This window comes from Ranitomeya variabilis, chromosome 7, assembly GCF_051348905.1.
Source record: "Ranitomeya variabilis isolate aRanVar5 chromosome 7, aRanVar5.hap1, whole genome shotgun sequence".
In the NCBI taxonomy this organism is placed as follows: Eukaryota; Metazoa; Chordata; class Amphibia; order Anura; family Dendrobatidae; genus Ranitomeya; species Ranitomeya variabilis.
Window position 1 is genome coordinate 26,777,368 of NC_135238.1, and position 15,611 is coordinate 26,792,978.

Sequence of the window (15,611 nt, forward strand, 5' to 3'; positions counted from 1 at the left end):
TCTTACAGAATGGATCTGTGAGACCTTCTGGTAGGGGAGACCCCCTCAGAAATTTGGACAGATCTGATACTCGTCATTGCCAGGATGAGGTTTTAATGGGTCCCATTCACATTGCTCATCCGTTTTCCGGGTTAGATAAGAGTTAGGGGCAGCTAAATGCAAGGAAAAATTGGTGTAGGATCAGATGTATCAATGGATGGTGTTCACATAAGATTATTATAATATTGCATTTCCATTGTGCCATGTGATGTCCCTGGTATTAACTGGAGACTTCTAGTCTACTTTAGGGCCATTGCCCTGCCCTACACATATTAGTACCTCTTTGCTTGCAAGGAAACGCAAGACAGTATTTGGTCCCCCTGTAGACTGGCTAATTTACCATAGTTATGTACCACAATGATATAAGATTTTGATTTATCAAATCCATAATAGCAAGGAACTTAAATGGTATGTGTATGTATGCATGTATGTGTATGTGTGTATATATATATATATATTTCTATATCTCTCATACAAACTCTTTATTTGCTGATTTTGTAAATTTGCCCACCGTCAGACATGAACAGTCTATAATTTTGAGGGTAGGTTAATGTGAACATTGAGAGATAGAATATCAAAAATAAAGTACAGAAAATCACATTGTAAAAATTATATAAATGTATTTGCATTTTGCAGTGAGAAATAAGTTTTTGATCCCCTACCAACCATTAAGAGGTCTGGCTCCTACATACCAGTTAAGGCCCCGTCTCACATAGCGATTTACCAACGATCACGACCAGCGATACGACCTGGCCGTGATCGTTGGTAAGTCGCTGTGTGGTCGCTGGGGAGCTGTCACACAGACCGCTCTCCAGCGACCAACGATCAGGGGAACGACTTCGGCATCGTTGAAACTGTCTTCAACGATGCCGAAGTCCCCCTGCAGCACCCGGGTAACCAGGGTAAACATCGGGTTACTAAGCGCAGGGCCGCGCTTAGTAACCCGATGTTTACCCTGGTTACCAGCGTAAATGTAAAAAAAACCAAACAGTACATACTGACCATCTGATGTCTGTCAGGTCCCTTGCCGTCTGCTTCCTGCTCTGACTGAGCAGCCGTACAGCGAGAGCGCAGCGGTGACGTCACTGCTGTGCTGCGCTCTCGCTGTACGGCCGGATCTCAGTCAGAGCAGGAAGCAGACGGCAAGGGACCTGACGGACATCAGATGGTCAGTATGTACTGTTTGTTTTTTTTTTACATTTACGCTGGTAACCACGGTAAACATCGGGTTACTAAGCGTGGCCCTGCGCTTAGTAACCCGATGTTTACCCTGGTTACCAGTGAAGACATCGCTGGATCGGTGTCACACACACCGATTCAGCGATGTCAGCGGGACCTCAGCGACCAAAAAAAGGTCCAGGCCATTCCGACACGACCAGCGATCTCACAGCAGGGGCCTGATCGCTGGTACGTGTCACACATAGCGAGATCGCTACTGAGGTCGCTGTTGCGTCACAAAACTAGTGACTCAGCAGCGATCTCGCTAGCGATCTCACTATGTGAGACGGGGGCTTTAGACGCTCCTAATCATCTCGTTACCTGCATTAAAGAGGGCTGTCTTACATAGTCACCTTTATGAGGCTATGTGCACACGTTGCAGATTTGTGTGTGGATTTTTCTGCACCGTTTTTGCAAAATCTTGCGTTTTACCTGCGGATTTCACCTGCGGTTTTACACCTGACGATTCCTATTGAGGAGCAGGTGTAAAACGCTGCGGAATCCGCACAAATAATTGACATGCTGCTGAAAATACAACGCAGCGTTTCCACGCGGTATTTTCCGCAGCATGTGCACTTCGGATTTGGTTTTCCATAGGTTTACATGGTACTGTAAACCGCATGGAAAACAGTTGCGAATCCACAGTGGCCAATCCGCAACTTGTGCACATGCCCCAAGACTCCTATCCACAGACTCAATTAATCAGTCAGACTCTAACCTCTACAACATGGGCAAGGCCAAAGAGCTTTGTACAGATGTCAGGGACAAGATCATAGACCGGCACAAAGCTGGAATGGGCTACAAAACCATAAGTAAGGCTACGTTCACATTAGCGTCGGGCGCCGCAGCGGCGCCGCATGCGTCATGCGCCCCTATATTTAACATGGGGGCGCATGGACATGCGTCGCACTTGCGTTTTGCGCCGCATGCGTCGCTGCGGCGCCCGCGTCCAGGCGCAGAGGACGCAGCAAGTTGCATTTTTGCTGCGTCCAAAATCAATTAAAAAAAGGACGCATGCGGCGCAAAACGCAGAGTTGTGCATGCGTTTTGCTGCGTTTTTGTTTGCGTTGTGCGCTGCGGCGCCGACGCTGCGGCGCACAACGCAAATGTGAACGTAGCCTAAGACACTGGGTGAGAAGGAGACAGCTGTGTTGGTGTAATAGTAAGATAATGGAAGAAATTCTTATTTATTCAGTCGTCATGACAGCACTAACGAGAGAGGGGATCCGCCCTTCAGGGACAGGAAACCTACAGAGATAAAAGGGCGGCACCTCTCTCCCGCATCAGTTGGTTTCCTGTCCCTGACAGGGGACCCTGCAGAGGCCTTTGGAAGAAGGCGAAGAAAATTTGACCCAGGTCCGACTCACCGATCCTGGAGGCGGGATGGCCCCTTCCTCGGTGTTGATCGCGACGCTGGATGTGCCGCACCACAGAGGGCTGTGGGGGTAGGCAACAGCACGGCAGGAGCAGCCTTCAGGGGGAGTGCTGTCTCCAGGGGTGTCCCATCGCCAGGTACGCGTGAGTATACGGTGGGAGGCCCTCCATTCCCTGGCGTCCCCTCTCACCGGCGTTCTAAACGGTACTCACATCGCAGCAGCGGTACTCTTACGGCCGGCACTACACTCGAGCGTCCCCTCTCATCGGCGTCTAAAACTAACACACACAGCGCAGCAGCGATACTCTTACTGCCGGCACTGCGCTGGAGCGTTCCCTTTTCACCGACATCCTAACCAGCACGAGCGCTGCGTTCAGCGTCCAGGAAGCGTCGCACCGGAGGTGACGCGCATAGGGGGGCGGGGCTTAATTCGGCAGCAGGCAATGACGCTCGGCGCATGCGCAGTGCGTCGCACTGGGGAAAACATGGCGGCGCCCAGCGTTTTTCTTTTGTATAGGCGGCGTGCGCGGATTTTTCGGATATTTCTGGCGGCGCTACTTCCAGACGAGGATCGTGGTACCATTGGCGGGGGTCTTGGAAGGGGAGGGGCCTCCCACACGCCAGATTGTACCAGGCAGTTCACCGGGATTGGCCGGCTGTCCCCCATCAGGGGGAGGTACCTTTAGGGGGCCGGCTATTTAAGAATTCAATGATGGCTGCTTCATGCTTCATGTCCATTGTTACAATGGAGTCTCAGGAGCAGGACCAGTTGCCTTCTGTGCAGCAGTGTTTAACCCTGGAGAAGCCCCATACAGCGAACACCCAGCGACGTTCTAGTGGCAGTAGTCGTCCTGGAGGTAAAGCTGGGCAATCTGATAAAGCCGGAAAGTCCTCGAGCCGGATGGATATTGCTTCGGTGGAGAGGGTCCCCCCGCAATCTTCGGTACCACTTGGACACTGTAGGGGTAAGTGATCATCGTGAAAGTTCACTTAGTGATTAGTGTCCCTCCTTATTCCCTCTTTTTACATCAGGGAAAAAAGCGGTCCTCTAAATCCAAGCACAAGGAATGTGCAGAATGTGGTATTCCTCTCCCTGACGAATACGTTAAGAGACTATGTGGTCCGTGTATCCAGCGTCTAATAGCGGAAGAAACACCGGATTTCGCTTCTAGTCTAAGACAGATGGTTAGACAGGAGATTAGAAGCTCTACAAGATCTCAATCTCATAGGGGGTCTAAAATAACAGACCCTGGATCCCCAAGTTCACATGAGGATAGTGACTTAGGAGATCTGAAGTCGGAAGTCTCTCTCTCGTCAGTATCCTCCTCGGGTTCTGAATACGAACATTCTTGTTTTTCTTTTGACCGCATAGACCGCCTAGTTAAAGCGGTAAATAATACAATTGGGATTGAGCAGACGACACCAGAGAGATCCATGCAGGATGTCATGTTCCGAGGTCTGGACCGTAAATCCCGCCGATGCTTTCCGGTAGTGGAGAAAGTTAGCGCCCTAATTTCCAGAGAATGGAAAAAACCGGAAAGAAAAGGTTCTCTTCCTCCATCCTTCAAACGGAAGTATCCGTTCGAGGAGTCTGCTTCGGCCACGTGGGATAAAGCCCCGAAGCTTGATGCGGCGGTTGCCAAAGCTTCAAAAAAGTCCTCTCTACCATTTGAGGATCTTGGTACTTTAAAGGATCCACTGGACAGAAGGGCAGATGTGTTTCTCAAGGGAGCCTGGGAAACTTCAGCAGGGGCTCTCAGACCATCAATCGCCGCCACCTGCACGGCACGGTCTATGATGGTGTGGTTGGATAGCCTGGAGAGTCAGCTGAAGAACAAAACGCCGAGAGATGAAATATTATCCTCCCTCTCTATGATTCAGGGGGCTGCGGCTTACCTTGCTGACGCTTCAGCGGACTCAGTTAAATTGGCGGCTAGGTCAGCCGCGCTCTCTAATTCAGCCCGTAGAGCAATCTGGCTGAAATGTTGGCAAGGAGACATGCAGGCCAGATCCAAATTGTGCAACATCCCGTGTGTGGGAGAACATCTATTCGGTCCGGTTCTGGACGAGTTATTAGAAAAAGCGGGAGACAGTAAGAAACGGTTTCCCTACCTCGGTAGGTCCTCTTACAGAAGAGGCACTAATAGGAGGTGGTTTGATCGAACAAGACCAAATAGAGAAAGATCCAGATACGATGCCAACAAAAAGAAAGGTAGAGGCTACATGTTTAGCTCCTTTAGAGACAACAGGAAGCCGCAATGACTGGCGGACCGGGTAGGAGGCAGGCTTCTAGCCTTCTATCCGGCATGGCGTACTATATCCAATAGCCCGTGGGTCTTGAACATTGTGGAGTCTGGTTTAAAGTTTGACTTTCGTTTCACTCCTGGCGACAAGTTTCTGGTAACACCATTGCGTTCTTCCTCCACAGAACAGCTGGCGTTAGAGACTGAGGTCCAGGAACTCCAACAAAAAGGCGTTTTGGTGGAGGTTCCTGAAACACAGAGGGGTAAAGGATTCTATTCTCCCCTCTTCTTGATTAAAAAGCCAGATAACACTTTTCGCACAATTATAAACCTGAAAGGCCTAAATAGATTTTTGTGGATCCCGTCATTTAAAATGGAGTCGGTCAAGTCCGCAATAAAGTTATTGTTTGGCGGGTGCTTTATGGTCGTCTTGGATCTGAAAGACGCGTATTATCACGTCCCCATACACGTAGACCACCAGCGTTATCTAAGAGTTGCAGTCCTCTTAGGAGAATCAATAAGACACTTCCAATACAGGGCACTCCCCTTTGGTGTTGCGGTGGCCCCTCGGGTATTCACTAAAATAATGGTGGAGGTTATGGCGCATCTTCATGAGCAGGATATTCTCATAGTCCCATATCTCGATGACCTATTAATAATAGGAAATTCCGAATCACACTGCACGTCCCAACTACACAAAGTAATCGCAGCCTTGCAAAGGTTGGGGTGGATAATCAATTTTAAAAAGTCACGGTTGCAGCCTCTAGAGATCCAAGAATTCTTGGGTCTCATATTGGACTCAAGGTTACAAGAATGCCGTCTACCTGACGCTAAGTTGGAAAAGATCCAACGACAGATTCTTGGAGTGATTGCTAATCCAGTTATAACATTGAGGGGAGCAATGTCACTGTTAGGCTCACTCACGTCGTGCATCCCGGCAATACGATGGGCCCAGTACCACACCAGGGTCCTACAGTGGGAGGTTCTGTACAACACTCGTCGGTTAGAAGGTCACTTGGACAGTTTTCTTTCCTTGTCAATTGCCACTATTCAGTCCTTACGTTGGTGGTTACACGCTCCAAACCTTCGTAAGGGGGTACCCTGGATAAACCACATATCACGAGTATTAACCACAGACGCTAGCCCCACGGGATGGGGGGCACATATGGGCGAGATGTGGGTCCAGGGGGTTTGGTCACCCTCCGAACAGAGTTTGTCATCTAACCTCAAGGAGTTGTTGGCCGTAGAACGAGCTCTGAGATATTTCCTTATATCCTTACAGGACCATCACGTCAGAATATTCTCAGACAATCAGGTAACGGTAGCTTACGTTAACCACCAAGGGGGAACCCGATCCAGGTCCTTAATGGAGGTATCGGGTCGTATCTTACAGATAGCCGAGAATCATCTACGGTCACTAACATCACTGCACATAAAGGGGAAGCACAACGTTGTAGCCGACTTTCTAAGTCGCAGAAAGCTCGGGCAAGGAGAGTGGGTGCTCAATCAGACCATCTTCGATCAGATCACCCATCGTTGGGGATACCCACAAATAGACCTCTTCGCCAACAAAGAAAACAAAAAATGTCGTCGGTTTTGTTCCCTAAATCCCAGAGACAATCCGGTGGCGGTGGACGCTCTCCTGATTCCTTGGCACTTCGAAACAGCCTATGCCTTTCCCCCGTTGAACTTGATCCCGATAGTCCTCAGAAAGATTCGGGAGGACAGAGCTCATGTGATTCTGATAGCGCCATTCTGGCCCAAGAGGCCATGGTTTCCTTGGTTGAGGAAGATGTCCATTTCTCAACCATGGATTCTCCCAGAACTCCCAGACCTCCTCTCACAGGGTCCGATCTTCCATCCACGAGTGGCCAGTTTACATCTGACGGCGTGGGATTTGAAGGGTCATTATTAAGAAAAAAGGGATTTTCTGACGGACTTATTAATACCCTATTAAAAAGCAGAAAAAACTCCACTACAAATATTTATGTAAGAATCTGGAGAAAATTCCTTTCAGTCTCAGGATCGGTTATCGGTCAGAAAGCTAGTATTCCAAAGATCTTGGAGTTCCTGCAGAAAGGTCTCGAAATGGGGCTAGCTACAAGCACCCTCAGAGTCCAAGTTTCAGCCTTGGGGGCACTGTATAACTGTGGGTTAGCTAAAAATTATTGGATTGCTCGGTTTATTAAAGCGGCCGCTAGATCAAGACCCATCGTTAAGAATAAACTAGCCCCGTGGGACTTAAACTTAGTCCTCTCGGCGTTAACGGAACCCCCCTTTGAGCCTTTAGAATCTGCGTCTATAAAGATCCTGTCCTTAAAAACTGCTCTTTTGATTGCTCTTACGTCTGCTAGGAGAGTTAGTGATTTGCAGGCCCTCTCTAGACTAACTCCTTATATGCAGATTAGAGAAGATAGAGTAGTATTAAGAACGGATCCCCTCTATCTCCCAAAAGTAGCATCTAGGTTCCACAGACTCCAGGAGATAAATCTCCCTACCTTTTGTCCTAATCCTAAAAACCCAAAGGAACTCAGACTCCATACATTAGATGTCAAAAGATGCCTTCTTAAATATATTTCTTTAACAGATCCCTGGAAAAAAGACAATTCCCTGTTTATATCCTATCAGGGAGTCAAAAAAGGGTGTAGAGTGTCCAAAAACACCTTGAGTAGATGGATTAGGGAGGCAATTTCTCTGGCTTATTCAGCAGGTGGCCTAGAAGTCCCGGAAGGCGTAAAGGCTCATTCCACTCGTGCCATGGCATCTTCCTGGGCAGAGAGATCGGAGGTGTCAATTGAGGACATATGTAAGGCGGCCACATGGTCATCTCCGTCTACTTTCTTGAATCATTATAGATTAGATCTTGGTAGCTCCAACGATCTCACATTTGGTAGAAGGGTGCTGGAAGCAGTAATCCCACCCTAATACTCTTTTCTCTGTAATTCTCTCGTTAGTGCTGTCATGACGACTGAATAAATACTCAAGCTACTTACCAGGTAGCGGTGTTTTTCAGGAGTCCATGACAGCACTCCTATATTCCCTCCCTTTCTACTGGTATGGGTTTCATCACGATAAGTATATTCTAATGTAGGTTAATTTTCTACAAAATTTAGTCACAAGGTGAAATGTGTTAAGATATTTATGTGTTACTAATCAATGGAGGTCCTCTCATGCTCTGTAATCCAACTGATGCGGGAGAGAGGTGCCGCCCTTTTATCTCTGTAGGTTTCCTGTCCCTGAAGGGCGGATCCCCTCTCTCGTTAGTGCTGTCATGGACTCCTGAAAAACACCGCTACCTGGTAAGTAGCTTGAGTATTTCCCCCACTGTACATATACATACATGCAGGCGAGCAGCGTGATTGGAGTAAGAACAAAAACTATGCACTCTTTACCTGGTGATGGGTCCTCTTTAAATAAACCTATCTCTGTTATGTATTTAAAGGTACCTTCACACTGAACAATTTAACAACGATATCGCTAGCGATCCGTGACGTTGCAGCTTCCTGGATAGCGATATCAGGAGCCAGAAGTACAAATGTATAAAGAGGATCTTTATTAGTACAAAATATTAAAATCAGGACATAGGTATTTGTACCAAACATTCCACAGCACTACATGAAAGGGGGAGCAAAACAAACCCTTAACCGTTCCACCCCAACGCTATGAGAAATAATGATGCAAACAATTGTGAGCGGTAAACGCCATATAGCAAACGCTATAGGGAATAGTCCTGCACAGATGTATGAACAGTAAACACTACATAGCGAAAAGTAATAGTCGCATGGGAAGCAAGGAACACAGGAGTAAAGCAACTGTGTCAGTGACCGGCAAAAGATCTAAATGTTCGTTCACATTTGCGTTGTGCGCCGCAGCGTCGGCGCCACAACGCAAACCAAAACGCAGCAAAACGCATGCACAACGCTGCGTTTTGCGCCGCATGCGTCCTTTTTTTCATTGATTTTGGACGCAGCAAAAATGCAACTTGCTGCGTCCTCTGCGCCCAGACGCGGGCGCCGCAGGGACGAATGCGGCGCAAAACGCAAGTGCGACGCATGTCCATGTGCCCCCATGTTAAATATAGGGACGCATGCGGCGACGCTGCGGCGCCCGACGCTGCGGCGCACACCGCAAATGTGAACGTAGGGTACGGCAAGTGCACTAGTACATTATGATAAATAGCCCAAGACACAGCGGCGGAAGCGGCGTGTGTACGCTGCGAAACGCGCGTCGGGGTTTATCCACCGGCGGGATCCCTTCTCCTCTTCCCCCCTCTGCATGGGTAAGCATGGTTTTCACATTTGTTGCCGCTGTGTCTTGGGCTATTTATCATAATGTACTAGTTCACTTGCCTTAGATCTTTTGCCGGTCACTGACACAGTTGCTTTACTCCTGTGTTCCTTGCTTCCCATGCGACTATTACTTTTCGCTATGTAGTGTTTACTGTTCATACATCTGTGCAGGACTATTCCCTATAGCGTTTGCTATATGGTGTTTACCGCTCACAATTGTTTGCATCATTATTTCTCATAGCGTTGGGGTGGAACGGTTAAGGGTTTGTTTTGCTCCCCCTTTCATGTAGTGCTGTGGAATGTTTGGTACAAATACCTATGTCCTGATTTTAATATTTTGTACTAATAAAGATTCTCTTTATACATTTGTACTTCTGGCTCCTGGTTCTCCTTTCTTTTGATATTTATGTTTGGAGCGATGAATTAAACAATCTGGGCTATTACCTTATATATTTATTAGTACCTTTTCCCGGGTTTTGTCTGCTATGTATTTGGATTTCTTGCTATTATGGATAGCGATATCGTTGTGTTTGACACGCAGCAGCGATCTGGATCCTGCTGTGACATCGCTGGTCGGAGCTAGAAGGCCAGAACTTTATTTCGTCGCTGGATCTCCCGCTGACATCGCTGAGTCGGCGTGTGTGACGCTGATGCAGCGATGTCTTCACTGGTAACCAGGGTAAACATCGGGTTACTAAGCGCAGGGCCGCGCTTAGTAACCCGATATTTACCCTGGTTACCAGTGTAAATGTAAAAAAACCCCAAACACTACATACTTACATTCCGGTGTCTGTCGCGTCCCCCGGCGTCCGCTTCCCTGCACTCCTCCTGCATCCTGTGTCAGCGCCGGCCGGCCGTAAAGCAGAGCACAGTGGTGACGTCACCGCTCTGCTTTCCGGCGGCGCTTACACAGAGCAGGGAAGCGGACGCCGGGGGACGCGACAGACACCGGAATGTGAGTATGTAGTGTTTTTTTTTTTTTTACATTTACACTGGTAACCAGGGTAAACATCGGGTTACTAAGTGCGGCCCTGCGCTTAGTAACCCGATGTTTACCCTGGTTACCCGGGGACTTCGGCATCGTTGGTCGCTGGAGAGCTCTCTGTGTGACAGCTCTCCAGCGACCACACAACGACGAAACAGCGACGCTGCAGCGATCGGCATTGTTGTCTATATCGCTGCAGCGTCGCTTAATGTGACGGTACCTTAAGCTTCTCTGCGAAGGTTACAGACTACAACCACCCTGTGTGTCAGTGTATCCTGGATCTTGGTGTTTGCAAGCCTAGATACACATCTGTTTACATGGGAGCTGTAAGTACAACTGATTGCGATAATGTATACTTTGTTTTAGGACCAAGCGTAGTATATCTATTTGTTCTGCAATCTGGCTGTGATTTCATGCTTGGTCTGTGCCTTCTACAATCAGTGTTTCATGCTCCATACTATGAGGATCATCTCCAACTCCTGAGCCTTTTGCTTTGACCTGATCACCATTTTGTTTTGTTTTTTTGGTTACCTGGCTGGCTCTCCTGATCTACCCCTCTGTTCCTGTGTGCTTCCCCCCCCCCCCCTCTGAAGTCAGTATTGTCACCCTGGCTAACATGTCAATTATACTAATAAAATAAGGTGTGCATCAAGCGGCATGGAGAAAAGATCTCGTACATGTCACCATTTGCGTACAATGAGTTGTATCTGCAGGTAATTGGAATTTTTTTCTTTTTTCTTTTTCCCGTTTCCATATAGCAGAGATTTTTTTTTTCTGCCATATGGCTCATTTTTCTCCCCTCGGTGCTGATGTGCTGTCACGATGAATAATTACGCTCCGCTGTGTAGTGTCTGCCTCTCCTTTTTTTAAATTAAATGTTCCAGCAAGTGTGGAGTATGGCCGCAGTTAACAGCCCATATCGACGGCCTGCGAACAAAAGCATCATTCATGGAGGCATAGGTACCGGCACTCGGCATTACGTAACCTTGCCCCATCTCTTCTGAGATCATCTGCTGAATTAAGATCGCCCGCACTGATTTTTTTTTTTTATATGTGTAATAGTACATTACTTTTTTGCTTGGCTGACAGCTTCATACTTTAAGAGAAATAAATATACCAGAGCCGTTAATGGAGAATAAAAATGTATATATTTATACAGTGTTTTTTTAAATAAATATTTGGTTGTATTGAATCTATAAAATTTAATGGGGGGAGGGCAAATGGGGGGGGAAAAACAGCCTACATGTAAAGGGAGTGTTTTCAGCATGCATATATGTATGTGGATGTGCCTATATTTATCAATACACTGTCATGTCCTCCTATGTCTCCTTCCTCACCCTTCCGTACAGAATGAATATAGTAAAAACTGTTTTTCATTCTGTGTTATCATCTGAAGTAAGAAGGCATCAAGGCTCTGATCCAGCAGGGTCCTGAGACCCCCATTCATCCCCCAGATACACCAGGACACCAACTTTTGTTGTGATTGTGTATGTCATAGAGAAAGGATAAACCCATACAGACTCCCATCTGGGATTAATTAGACCTAGGAACAGAGAGCGATCTCTCATTTCCTTGGTTTTAATGAGTCAAACACGCCATCCCCTTTGAAGCTGAGATCTCCTGCCATAGACAGGTGATTAAAACAAGATATCTGCTGGGGGAATAAGACAATAAGCTTGAGATCTGTTTACGCACATGCGGAGGAGTGCAGAGGCTTCCTTTTTTCAAGGAAGGAGCACCCTCGGTTCAAAGGCTTTTTCTGAGAGTGTCTGAGAAATCTTGTCCCCACTGTCCAGATATGAATATTGGGGTTTTGTTTCTATCCAAAATTTATGGGTGATAGATTTATGGCATTGTAGCAAAGGGACAAAGAATCCATTAACTCGCATCACTGTAAGGCCATTAGAACCCCTCCAACTTAATAACGGTCCAATAGTTGATGCTATCAGTCATTATTATAAAATTGAATTGCTCTGTTCCTCTTGCTTTGTAAACCTCATGCTTGAAGCCATATGCTACCTGTAACTGGTGTCCATTCATCCTGTATAAATAATTGGTGGTGGCAGCTAGTGGTTCTTTTGTTATTGTGGAGCTGGCAGTGACCAAACTGGCCTGTGTGTATAAAATATAATTTTTTTTTTCCTCCATTAGCCGGAATCTGAGGTGTATATGCCATACACTCACCCTGAGTTTCCCAATAACCGGCCTAGTAGTGGAAGCAGTCGCAGCCTCGTCCATCAGTCGTTAGACAATTGCACAATTGCCCTGACAATTGAAGGTAACAGTGGTAGGATTTGTGCGACCTTCCCATCCCCAGCTGTTATCTTTAACTTGATAGTGTAAGTAAACAGTAATGGGAGAATGGTAACAAACCAGTTTCTTCATTCTGTTCCATCAGTTGGGATAACAAAGGAACGCCAGTGATGGTGGGGAGGGTGAACCTTAGCCAGAAGGTGGGGAACTATACAAGCTATCCCCCACACCTGAAACTGGACATTGCCCCTTTTTTTGATGGGCTTAAAAGCCAAAAAAACTGGACACGCGCTCCCTTTTGACCACTACCACCATCACAAGAAGATCCTACCATCCAGCCCTGCAGACCTTTCCTGAAGTTCCTCCTCCACCTGGCTGAGTACCCACTTACCCCGATTCATCTTCTACAGTACAAGGTTTATTCCCTCTGTATTCATCCTTTTCTCCCTGCATTCATCCCTTTCTCCCTGCATTCATCCCTTCCTCCCAGTCTATTATTTCATCCTACACCTCTCCCATGCCCATCTTCTGATCATCCCTGTATCCTTGTATTCTCCTCCAGAAATAGGCAGAGTCCTGCATTGTCGCGTGGTAGAAGAAGGGACGTGTCTGTGTGTTTTTAGATAACCTGGGTGGGAAAGTTATTAGGTAATTGTGAGTTTTGCGTGCTACTGCATTTTATATTAGTGTTGTAGAAAAATAATAGACTGTAGCCTGTTGTGTGCATAATAAATATTCTTTATTATTAGTAGATGGATTTGTCAGAAATGGCATAGGGAACACACAGCGTTGGGGCGTAGTGAAGTATAATCTATAATATCAACTACTAAACGTAAACCTATAATACTGCATATTAAGGATGAATTGGGACATCTGTGGAGTTTGTTTTTTTTTTTGTTTTTTTTTGTTTTTCCCTTACATTTTTGTAACACATCTCGTTCCTGCCCTGTGTGGACTGGACACTTATCCTGAATCGGCTCCACTCACCGAGACTCAACCCATGACATGTGTCAGTCATGAAGCATAAAGGGGATAAGCTGTTTGGTTTTTTTTTTTGTTTTTTTTAAAGTCACAATTTTATACACAGAATTAGGGCAGATTTGTCAAAACTGTCTTACTGAATTGCTGTTGCCCATAGCAACCAATCGCAGAGCAGCTTCCATTTTGTCAAAGCTGTTTTTAAAAATAAGTGGAGCGCTCTCATTGGTTGCCCATAGCAACCAAGAAAGGCCTCCTTTATCAAAAACCTAGCTGTGCTTTAATTTCCTGCTAATAAATCACCACCCATAGTAACTTTTAAGGGTATGTTCACACTGCAACGCTTTTTTTTTTTTTTTTTTTTTTTTTTTTTAAGCAGAACACCTAAAAAAATAAATAAATAGAAAAAATATAAACAGTTGTCTAATTTTTGGATGGGAAAACTACTTGCTATTCAGGCTTTTTAACTTCCTTTAAACAATTCAGGCCTTAACAGATGCCAAGTGGTTAAAATAAAGGACCAGTACCATCTTCTGGCATCTTCTACTAGGAAGGGCTTAATCTTGTACGACAAGTCAGTGGGAAGACTAAAAAAATACGTGTGCCTCAGATTTTTTTTTTTTTCCTCCAATAAAACGCACTATAATTATAGTATTTACATTAAAAAGGTGAAAAAAACACTCAAAGTACTACTTGGGAAATGACCAAAAAACATGGCTGGTACTCTCCTTTTTTGTTGTGACTTCAATGGCAACTTGACAGCAGTAAGGAAAACTGTCAGTGCATCAAGATCAGAACACCGGAGCAGTGGAAATCCACGGAGGCCGGTGGTGCGCAGTCCCATGTAAATCACTTGATAGTGTCATGTTGCCGCAGGTCTGTACAAGGATTAGCCCCATTGTCCTTGAATGGGGCGAATCTTCTGCATTTTTTGTTGACGCCAGTCTTGATGAGGAAATGTGCTGGCGTCAGAGGTGTATGCCTCTCCGTGAATCGGGAGTGTCGGACTAGTGGCCTACTTCAGTCTCTGCTGGAGTAAGATTTGTGATCGTTATGAATTTGACGAGCGGCGGACGCTGTGCTCACTGTCGGAGCTGGGATAAAATGGCGTCAGATCGCCAAGAGTCGCAAAACTTTAGCGCAGCCTCAAGTTTCAACTTCTCAACATTTTTGTATGTAGTAACTTAGATCAATCGGGGGCCCTAAATTGTACAGGGGGAAAAAAAAAAAACTAAACCTGTCGACATTTGATCCAAGTCATGGTTCAATCTTTCCCTTGATAAGTCTGTGGGTCCATGTACAGAAGAAGACAGGAAGGCGGTGGAAGTCCACATGGACGCCATATGTCATGCAAGTACTGTTTTTCAGTTAATGGCTAGGAGAAGCATTGAATTTTATTTATTTTTTTGTGCAAAAAATTCAGATGCCACACTGATGATGGGGGGGGGGGAGACATACGGCCCAAACATTAATGAACATGGCATCCAGCACACTGAAAAACTGTTCGATTTTTTTTTTTTTCACATGCCATCAAAAAACTGTCATCTATAGAATATTTGGATTTTTCATGATTTTTAGGTTTGCGTTGTTGGGCACAGCGTCGCTGACGCAAAACGCATACACAGCGCAGCGTTTTTTGACGCATGCGTTCAACGTTTACATGAATTTTGGCCGCAGAAAAACTGCATCATGTAACGTCGGCTGCACCCGGACTGTTGCGCCCAAATGACGCATGCGTCAGACAACGCTAGACAACGCATGCCCATGCACCCCCCCATGTTAAAGATAGGGGCGCATGACGCATGTGTCGGTATCCGTCGGCGACCCTGCGCCCAACAACGCAAATGTGAACGTAGCCTTGGGATTTTTCAGGACTACAGAGCTGAGAACTATAGCTGCATTCAGTTGACAGTAGTGATGCAGACGGTTGGTTTATTACCGTCCCTTTTGATGAGTCGGCCTGAATGTTAATTCCTGCAAAATCCATGTAGACGTGTCTATCATTGTCTTTTTGCATGAAGGTGTAGAGCGCTGCATGTGACGGTGTGGTCAGGCCGCTGATGCCTGTGTACTGCCGGGTGCACAGATGTGTGCGGTGCTCTGAGCCGCCGGCAGCTATTCTGGGGAGGATCGAATAGTGGTTAATCTCATTACAGGACATTATTGAATGGTGCAGTGATTCTGTAATGGAGCTTTGTCGTGGCTGTGAGCCTCCTCCTCCTGTCATGGCT

General features: G+C 46.4%; 2 protein-coding genes across 3 annotated transcripts in view; both read left to right on the forward strand.

Annotated features, from left to right (window-relative positions):
* Positions 1-15,611, forward strand: part of TBC1D24 (TBC1 domain family member 24) — a 34,034-nt gene that overhangs the window by 2,915 nt on the left and 15,508 nt on the right. The gene's annotated exons all lie outside the window — the stretch shown is intronic.
* LOC143784736 (uncharacterized) lies at positions 5,831-8,125 on the forward strand. Its single transcript, XM_077273305.1, has 2 exons — positions 5,831-6,190; positions 6,269-8,125. The coding sequence occupies exon 2, from the start codon at positions 6,460-6,462 to the stop codon at positions 7,798-7,800; it is 1,341 nt and encodes a 446-aa protein (XP_077129420.1). The 5' UTR covers positions 5,831-6,190; positions 6,269-6,459; the 3' UTR covers positions 7,801-8,125.